Source organism: Nipponia nippon, unplaced genomic scaffold (genome assembly GCF_047370975.1).
Source record: "Nipponia nippon isolate SJK-2023a ecotype South Korea unplaced genomic scaffold, ASM4737097v1 scaffold_9, whole genome shotgun sequence".
NCBI lineage: Eukaryota > Metazoa > Chordata > Aves > Pelecaniformes > Threskiornithidae > Nipponia > Nipponia nippon.
The window spans coordinates 11,303,523-11,313,672 of record NW_028262413.1 but is presented as its reverse complement, the minus strand read 5'-3'; the positions used below and the strand labels follow the sequence as shown (position 1 = coordinate 11,313,672).

Below are 10,150 nucleotides of genomic sequence, written 5' to 3'. Positions count from 1 at the left end.
TTTTTAAGTAGCAATTTTCTCTATTTTTTTCCTGTATTCAGCAATAGGTTAACTTTGTTCAGATGTCTTCACCCTCGCCCTGCAGAGCCGCTCCCCGGGCACAGCCCCGTGCAGCCCCCAGACGCCCCTCCTGTCTGCGCTTTCTTGCCTGGGGATGAAGTTTGCTCGTCATGGGCGGGAGCTCTTAGCTTGGCTCCGTCGCCACCGAGAAACTGGGGAAGCACGGTGAAAAAATGTCTGCCCTGCAAGGCTTGCGCTCAAGACTTGTGTCTTTATTTATCGCTCATTGCCCCATCCTTCCTCAGCTGTTCACTGCCCCCGTCTCCTCCTGCCGCCGCTGCTGAGGAACCGGCCCCGCACGAGAAGTGGCTCAGCAAAGACGGCAAGGGCTTCTCCTTGGCACGTCGCCGTCCAGCCCGCCATGCCAGCGCTTCTGCAGGCCCCGAGGGGCAGGGGGGAAACTCGGGGAAGGACTGGCGCTTTTTGGGAAAAGCCACTTTTTGCCACCTCTGGAGTTTTGCAGAACCACAGCTTGTGCTTTTGGTGGAGTTGATGGATCATTGAGGGATTGATGGGGACGTTTCTGGAGGACTACAGCAGCGCTGTCGAAATGCCTTCGGCTCGGTACGGGCTAGCGACCTGACCCAATGCGTTAAGGAAATTCACAGAGGTAGCAGCCGAGGTATCCGCGAGGGCGCAGGGACCCGGTGCCCGAGGAAAGGGCAGGGAGCAGCAGTCCGCTCCCGGCTGCCCAGCCCTACAGGGCAACTTCCAGCGCAGCCGCACGGCGGGCGCGGCGCGGTTTGGCCGCCCTTCCCCTCAGGGAGCGGGCCTACGCATCCCCCGTCCCCGCTGCCGGTACCTGCTGCCCCTCCCGCCGCCCCAGCCCGCTCCCGCCCCGCGGGCAGGACGGGGCCGCACGGCCGCGCTCTCCCCTCACGGGCTCCCGCCCGCAGCAGGCCCCGGCCGGGGCGCCGCCGGCCTCAGCCCCGCTCCCCCGCGGACGGGCAGGGGATGAGCCCTCTGAGGGGGAAGGGACGGGAAAGAAAGGGGCCACCCGCCACCGCCGGCTGAGCGGAGCCCGCCCTCCCGCCGCGGCGGGGTCCCGGTGCGGGGGGCAGCGCCCGCGGCGCGGAGGGGAGGGCGGGAGGGAGAGCGGGAGGCGGCCCGCAGGGGCTCCCGGCCGGGGGCGGAGGGCCGCGGCGGGGCGGGGGTGGGACCCGCCGGGGAGGCGGCGCGGCCCGGCGCGGGGGGCGCTCCCCGCTCTCCTCCCCGCCAGGGCTGGCGGCGGGGCCGCCCCCATTGGCCGCGGCGCGGCGGCGAGCTCCGCCCGCCGGAGCGGCGCGGCGCGGGGAGGGAGAGGAGGGAGGAGGAGGAGGAGGAGGAGGGAGGGCGCCGGGCTGCGCTGCGCTGCTAGTCTGGAGCGGAGCCTGGCAGCGGCAGGAGCGGCGGCGCGGGGGTGCGGAGCAGCCGGAGCCTGCTGGACGGAGGCAGCCCCGTCCCCCTCCCCTCCCCCTCGCCTCTTTCTTTGTGCGCAGGGCAGGGGCGGCCCCGATCCATGGTCATGGGCGACAAGAAGAGCCCGACCAGGTGAGCGGGGGCGCGGGGGGCGCGGGCAGAGGCACCTAAGATGGAGGGAGCGCGGCGGGGGCCGCCCCTGCCCGCCCCTGCCCCGCCGGCGGCGGCGGGCCCGGCTCGGCGCTGGCGCGGCGGGAGGGGATGGCGGTGGGTAGGCCCCTGGCTGGTAGTTGCCTGCGTGTGCTCCGCCGCGGGGGAAGGGGGGGCGCGGCGGCGAGGGGCTCCTAAGATGGAGGGAGCCCGCGGGGAGGGGGGCGGCGTGCCCGCCCGCCCGCCCCGCCAGGTACGCGGGGGGCCGGGGCGGGGGGGCTGCGGGCGGGGAGGGAGCGAGGGAGGGAGCGAGGGAGGGAGGGAGGGAGGCTGCTAAGATGGAGGGAGCGTGGAAGGGCAGCAGGAGGCGGAGGAGTGCCGGTGTCTCCCTGGCTGCCGCCGGTGCCAGGGCTGGTCTGGTGCGAGAGCAGCCATGGCGGCTCCGCTCGCTCGCACTCCCGCTCCGCGCACTCGCTGCTCCCAGACAAAGGGAGGTTTAACAAGGTGGAGGAGGGAACGCGCCTCCCAGCCTTCAAACTCTCCCACCCACCCTCCCGCCCTCCCTCCCGGGCAGGGGGGCGGCCCCCGCCGCGGTGCGGGGGGCGCCGGGGGACGCGGCCGGCCCGGCCCGGCTGGATTCGGCCCGGCCCGGCTGGGCCCTCCCGCGGCGCGGGGCCGGGGCCGGGGGCGGAGCGCGGCGCCGCACCGCACCTCTCCGGGCGCCGGCCCCGTAGGTGTTTGCCGGCTGCTCCCGGGCGCGGGGGGAGAGCGGCGGCGAGAGCAGGCGCTGGGTTTCGGGGCTCTGTAACATGGTTTCTCATGTGTGTGTTTTCTTTCTCTCCTCCTCCTCCTCCTCTCCCTCCTCCTCCCGCCGCCTCTCTCCTCCTCCCCAAACACACACGTACACACACACGCTTCCCCTCTCCCTCCCCCTCCTCAAGGCCGAAGAGGCAAGCCAAACCTGCAGCCGACGAAGGCTTTTGGGATTGTAGCGTGTGCACCTTCAGGAACAGCGCCGAAGCCTTCAAATGCAGCATCTGCGATGTCAGGAAAGGCACCTCCACAAGGTACGTCCGCACCTTCCGATGCGGCTTTCGCGCCGCGCTGGGCTGCTGTGACTTGTTGATTTTTATTTTTTTTCTTTTTGCTATTGCCTGCATATCACCTGGTGGCACCTCCCTTTCCCCCCAATGCCGTCCCTTCTGTCCCCGTTCAAAAGCTTGTGGATTTTAAAAATTCTCTTTCAAGCATTTAATTGGAGCTGGAAGACATGTTTTGTGGATGTGGCAGTGACCTGAATCTTTTTGTTTTTCTGTGCTTTTTTGTTGCTGATGTACAGAGGACCTCGCGGTGATGCGTAGGCAGCCAGAAGCGTTCCAACTGTGGTTTGGGCCAGGTGGTTTTCTGTGGTTCGGGTGGAGATTTACCTGTGTTTTCTACAGGAGTAGAAATGATTGAGGATTAGGGAGCGAGAAGGGAAACAGCTGAAACTAAAGATGCCATGAGAACAACAGCTCCCTTCCTGAGATGTTGATCTCTTGGTGCCTGTTGTCATCCGAAAGGAATCGGCTTTGTGCTCAGTGTGGGAATGGTGCAGATTTCTGAAAGCTTTAGCTGTCAGGTCTCTCCGATTGCCTTGCGCCGAGTAACTGTTGAAGTCTTTATGAGATGGCGAAGATGACATACAATAGTTAGTTTAATTAAACTCCCCTCCCCAAAACTTGCACTCTCGCGGTTCGTGGGTTCAGAAAGTTTGTCCTAGAAATACCAGTTGGCACTAAAACAGGCATGTGGTGCTCTGCTTTTTCTTTCTTCTTCTGATTTGTGCTACCATGTTGACTTCTGATTTTGTTCATATTGTATGTTCCAAATGTGAGTTGCCGTTGCTCTGCTCTGCCAAGGAAGCAGTCCGTAGGATTTCCATTGTGAAAGGCATCGTTTTCTTCCTTTGGGTGAAGCAGTGCATGGAGATGCTCTCATCAGCAGGCTGTTTGCATGACTTGGCTGTCTTCACTTGATTGACAAAGGAGGTGAAAGCGTGTTTGGTTGGTTATTGTCTAAAGCACAGTGCGAACAATGTGAAGTGCCTACATTTTTAATGGGGAGCATGCTTTTGGGCCATTGAAACTCTCTGAGTTGCAGCAACAGAGTGCTGTAGTGCTTCCCTGTGTGTTTTATGATGCACGTCGGTTACAAGTATCCCTACGCTTTTTACAAAATACACACGGGTGTTGAACTTAATTTTAAGTAGCGTAGTTATAGCACTGAATAAGGTTGAGCTTTTGGGACAGTAGTATTCTGTATGCACCTAGAGCTGATTCTTCACTTGTTTTGTTCAATCTTATTTTGTCAGGCAACTGAACCTTCATAGCACGCTTGATTTCTGTGGTTTTCTGTTTCCTTGGCTTCCCTGTTGGCTCAGGTGAAACATGTTGATCCTGCAGTCACCCGGTGTTTAACTGTGCTACTACAGCGCGTAGCCTTGCAGTCACCGAGAGTTCTCGCAGCGTCACGTCAAGCATGTGCACGGGTGTTTGTAGGAGGAGAGTCTTAATGAGATGTAGGAGCCCATATGGGTTGTATCTTGTATCAGACTTGATCATTTTAATTTGGCCACCATGCTGATGTTCATTTTGAGAGCAGCAGCTTTCTCTTGCAGGCCCTTTTTTTTTTTTTTTTTTTTAAATGATAATTTTCAAACTGTTTGTAGAGGTAGTAGGATGTTTTGTCTTTTAAAGGACCCTTAAGAGGGATAGCAGTTGGTGATTTCAGGTTAAGAGCTGTAGCCTTACTTGCAGATGTGATCCTTGGGTCTAGAACGTTGTACTTCTATTTAGCTTTTAATGGACCCTTATGAATGGCTTCTAATTTTAATTCATTTAATTCATCAGCTTTCTATTCATTTTTGCTGCTTTTTAAATTGCTTTTGTTTGTAGAATTTGAGAAAGTATTTAAAATATTCAATGGACCATCATGTCTCCTTGCATATTTATATCATTTATGAATAAATGTAACCAAAAGCAGGAGTGATTGAATGTTGGGAGTGAGCGTCCTATGTTGAGAAGACCTGGGAGGTCAGAATTCTTTGTTGTGGTATTGCTTTGAGTGTTACAGTATGTGACGTACGAGTTGATGCTGGGGAAATTCTTCAGAATTTTTTAAATAAATGGCTGATGTAAAGATACTTAACGAGTTATGACTGGTAATTTATTACTTGAAATATAAGGTGTCTGATGAGCTTGACTTTTAAGTTGCAACTTGACAAGTCGATGACACTTTTCCACATTTAAAACTGCCTTGCTTCATTAAGGCTTACTTCAATAACACTTATCGGAAATTTATCAAACTCACTTTTTAAAAAGCTCAACAAAGTAGTGAAAGACAGACATCATAGATGCGGTGAGGCAGCTGGTTTTCATCAAATTATTGTGTGCAATTGCAGTATGCCCATTTTTTTATTAAGATCTGGTGTGACCTATCCCGCCCCCCCCCCCCCCCGCCATGAAGCCAGTTGTTTGCTGTAGAATTTACTTTGGCTGATAAATATTCTCTGGTTTGAGAACTAGTTAGGATGTTAGCTAGTTCTCACCGTGCGTATATTTTTTCAGACTCGATATAATCTGTTGGTGTGTGGGAGGGGTGGCTGGCAGCAGTTAGTAGTTTTACTTTCTCAGACCCAACTATCCCCTTTCCGTAGGATCTCATGAAAGGAGCTTCGAACACAGTGAGTTTGAGAGTTGACGTGCCAAGTCAAAATCACTGTAGATGCTAAACAGTTAAATTGCACCTGAATACTTTTCAAGGGGCTGTTTATAAATATCTCAGTTGCACTTTTAAATAAAAATGAGGTCAAATCCATCTCAAGAGAATTGGGAGTTGTTGTGCAAAGATTACATTAAACCTGTAGTACTTGCCTGAATACTGGATTTGTTACAGTATGTCACTAACTCCCTTTCCTCAACTTTATTCTTGCTATTTTATGGTTAAACTTTATTATGCTCTATTTAGGCAAGTATGTTGAGTTTTTCTACAGTTTTCCTTCTGTGAGGGTCACGGCAAAGATACAAGCTATGTACAACACAGCGTTCGGTTGGGTGAGACAACGATTTAACTGGCTAGCTTGGGAGTGAGCAATGGTAATGTGTTTGTTGGGGTGTACAATACTTTTTTTCTTTCCTGGAGGTTTTTGTATTGATGTAATGGGACAGGGAACTGGTGCTGGCCACTGCTTCCACTTGTGTCCTGCGGCTCTTCTGGTGGTTTGCTCTGGTGTAGCCCCACCAGCTCCTGATAACAGGAGAAGGCTTGAATTAAAACTTCTGCTGGGAAGTTTGCTCCAGGGATGTGTGTTCCCTTCCAATGTTCATTACTTCTTCAAACGCGGAAGGAAAGTTTACTTTGGATTTCCTAGGAACGTGAGGGCAGAATTTGGCCTCGTGTTTCCCATTATGGGGAGCTGTGTGTTGCTATTTGAGAGTAGATGGCTCCCTGTTGCCATTTGTTTTTCTTAATGGTATTCTTGCCCCTCTTCCCCTTTGGTTCTCTGATGGTTTACATATGTTGTGTTCCTGCACACCTCTTCTTGTAGCTTCCTCTCTCCTCCCAGGCACGGCTGCACAGAGTGTTTCTGCATGGGATTGCTTTCAGACATCATTGTGAAGGAGAATATTTCCCCCCTCCCTCTGATTTCACAGGGGTAGTTACTATTTTCTGAAGCTTTCCTTTTGGATAAAGAGGCAAGTGGTGCGCTGTGGTGGAGCTTCTCTGATGTTAATTTTTTGCTAACTTTAGGATAAGTGCTTTGCTTTTCTGAACTTCATATCCTCTATTGTGAATGTGCCTCGATTACAGAGAAATGCACTAAAAAAACGTCGGTGGAAGATGCGAGAGCAACAACCGCATGTCTGACTTGCAAATTAACAAAACAATGGGACTTTTTAGTACAAAATTAACAAGTTGTTGTGTGTGTATGTCCTCTGCAAGGCATGCACTTAATAAGCATTTCTGTTGTAATTGTTGCTAATGCCTGTATGCCTAAAGTGCGTGGTTTGGAGTTTGCATCAAGTGATTTGAAAATAGGTTTCATTGTGGAGTGCTTAAGGAGTGGATGTCAGTAGCGGTTCACTCTTTTGCCATCCTTATTTTTGAGGGGAGGCCGAGCTGAAACTATTAATCATCATTTAAAAATGAATTTTCTCTTGTGTGGAACAGGTGTCTCACATAGGTACTGGCCTTTGTTCCCCTTCAGTTCTCCAGAAAATTCCTTTGCATGTTTGCAGGATCTAAGCTAGCACCTTGAAGGAGGTAAACTACTACCATTGAAAAGTATTCTCTTGTTCTGCATCCAAGCTAGGCTGACCAGAATAGACACCAGATAGTCCTGCTATTCCTGGAATGAGGAATCAGGCTCGTGATCCTGACCTCCGTACAACTAATATATGCCCTGGTTATTTGCCATGTATTTGCAGGACTGTTCTTCTAAAAGTGCTTGCTTTGGTGTGTAGCTGTGGTGTGGGTTGGAGGCAAAGTGGTTTCATTCGGTTCTTTTAAGTTAAATAGCTTTCACCTGCATTAAGGTGGGTTTTATTTAACATCATAGCTGGCCTTTAAGTGGGTTATTTTCTATAAAAATGCAGTATGTGACTTGTCTGGAAAAAGCTGTTGTTGGTGCCTTTACTCTGGAATATTCATTTTCCTAACTGGCCATTTAGATCTATGGTTAAATCATCCCTATTTTTCCCGCTGATCGCTGAAGGTAAATGGCAGTTGGATCAGGTGGAGCGGAGTGTGGGCTGTACCAGCCTGGAGTCGGGCCAGTGCTCCACGGGGCCATCCAGATCCTGAGGACGTGTCCCCTCGAGGACTGCTTTGTTGGTGATGGATGATAACAGCGTAACTCTGCCTAGGTAGTTTTGAGTGCTGGAATGCACGATACCTGTTGGCAAAATGCCCACGTGCAAGGAGTTTTTCAGACCTCTGTTGTCTCATACCTTGTTTACCAGCACTGTCTAAAAGTAATTAGCTGTTACTTTCTGAATTTGTAGATGAGGAGTACTTTTGCTAGGTCTGGCAAGCCCAACAGGGCACGGGAGCTAAGGACAGGAGGAGCCTTTTGCAAACCTAGCATTTTACAAGCAGACAATGCTGATGGTTCACAGCCAGCCCTGAATTCTGGGGCTGTGGTTTGACGATACACTAAGTTTAACTTCATGACTCGTATTACTGGACCCTGGGTGCCACAGCCACGTGGCTATGGGGTATAATCCATTATAAACTGACTACTGGTACATGTTCATGCTACGCTTTTTTTTTAAGTAGCATAGAGTTAGTCTGTGAAACTTCATCTGAGCAGATGAAGCTGTTCAGCTTCAGATCAGCTATTATCTGTCATCCTGGTGCAAGCATAACACTGGCATAAGATCTGCATTGTGTACTTGGGCTGTTGGAAAGAAATAAGAGTTGTGTCCTGATTTGCTCTTTGCTGGTGTTTGGCTCTGGCATTAATGATCTCATTACCATCACCCCAGGATTTCTCTTGGGTCCAGCACCTCTGGGAAATCATTCTAAGCAGGGAGGATCCTCAGTATTGACGTGCAGCACCTTGGCAATACCGCTTCACTATGGTTGACAAATTTGGGTGCCTGAAATGCTGTAGGTGATAAGCACAGTAGGTACTGTGGTGGCTGCTGTGACTCGCTGTGCTTTTGCCACTTGGGTAGGATCCTATTAAGGAATAATAGCTATACCTGTTGTGGTGCTTTGGGGGGGGGGGGGACACATAGTAAAGTCTGTGTTACAGTTTTCACGTGGATTACCCATTTGGGTTAAACGATTGTGGATGGTAGGGTTTAAAGATCAATGTCTGATTTCTCTTGGAGATTGTATAAAGATCGAATAGATAAAGTACGACACGGAGTGTGTTAATCTATCACTGATAATATGCAGCATGGATATTATTCATTTTTCCCTTCCTCCATAGACTTCTTTTGGGGAGACGGGAATCTAAATCAAAGTATGTATGCGTGTGTAGGAGGAGAGGGCATGTAGCTTTCTTTTATTGCTGTAAACAGATGCTGCGTCCACTGGGATACTGGCCCTCGCTCTCAGCAGGCCCTTGTGGGGAACTGGTAGGCAGAGGAATGCAGAGCAACTTTCTCTGCGTGCCTTTCTTAATTGCCCTGATTGTTTCATGTTCCCGTCAGCTGGCTGCAGAGGGGCTGCTGCATTTGCACGATGGGTGTCTGTATTTGCACACTGATGTGGGTTCATCTACTAACTGGAACCTTGTATGAACTGGAAATAGAAAAGTGTTTGTGCAGTGTTGACCTGTGCAATGGCTGAGAAGAGGGAGGTGGTGGATGCGAAGCGTGGTTCTCTGCGGCCACCCTCAGCTCCTGTGGCATCTCGGCTGACTGTCCTGTGCTGCCTGTTAGTGTTCCCCAGCAGCTCGTAGTGCTGTGGGGCTCTGTTTTGGCTGAGCAGTTAGGTCCCTGAAAGCACCACATGGGACCCAAGACCAATGAGGACTGAACGTTGGCAGGTAATGTGCTGTGGGCTGGATGGGTTATTTTGGCTGGCCATATCCGGCTTTTGTGCTATAGCCTGGGTGCCCCTGCCATAACTCCAGGCTGATCATGAACCAGGTGTCACTTGTACTCCAGCTGCTGTGAGACCCGCTTTGCGTTAGCAATGCGAATTAAACAGCTTTGCCGCTGGTAGGCTCACCCTTCCTTGCTGTCGTGCTGCTCCTTTTCTTCCTGCTCTGTTGGGCTTAAATGAGCAGACGGGTCCTTCCATGGTCCCTTGGTGAGAAGCACAGACGTTCACGACAGTTCTCAGGAGTCCTGCCGGTGTGCAAGAATGTGGCAGCAGGGCGAGAGATCACGGCTTGCAGAGTGCTCCGGCGTTAGGCGAAGGATGCGCTCTGCTTGTCCTTTATTACATGCATCTCTCCTTGTCTGCGTAAATCTTCTTACGAGGAAACCCGCTGACCTATTTTGCAGGATTTCGGGTGGTTCTGTAGGTTAGTGGGTTTCAGTCCCACAATGTAGGTCACTCACAAGGTGCGCTGGAGTTTCGTAACACGTAGCTCTGACCTGAAATAAGATTCATACAGACTCTCTCTGTGGCTGCGTCTTGCAGCTGTACTTTATGTCTCTCTTTGCACTGGCCTCCTTCACAAGGTAAAAGGAGAAATCTGGGTGTCTCCAGAGGGAAGGGGTCTTACAGGATTTATTTTTCTGAGGATTTATTTAAAGTGTGCATGTTCCAGACAGGTAAGGGAAAATTATTGTTATTGCCACTTCGTGTTTATTAAGGGCATGGCAAAAAAAGCTGACCATGAAATACTGAGTAACCTGTACATGTTACCCTAAACAGATGTCCAGGATTACACAATATGACAAAAATAATGTGGAAATGCCTCCATTACATTTGTGTAAGTTCCTTTTACAGCTGACACATGCTAAATACATCGATTGTCTCTTTGTGCAGACAGATTTTCTTTACGTCAACCAGAGCTCCTTTCACACTTTTTTGGTAC

General features: G+C 51.3%; 1 protein-coding gene across 1 annotated transcript in view; it reads left to right on the top strand.

Moving 5' to 3' along the window:
• The first annotated feature begins 1,347 nt into the window (after positions 1–1,347).
• RYBP (RING1 and YY1 binding protein) overlaps positions 1,348–10,150 on the top strand; it is a 45,946-nt gene continuing 37,143 nt past the window's right edge. The window contains exons 1-2 of the mRNA XM_087745092.1: positions 1,348–1,590; positions 2,550–2,675. Coding sequence (XP_087601218.1) covers positions 1,559–1,590; positions 2,550–2,675 — 158 coding nt within the window. The 5' untranslated portion in view covers positions 1,348–1,558. The remainder of the gene's footprint in view (positions 1,591–2,549; positions 2,676–10,150) is intronic.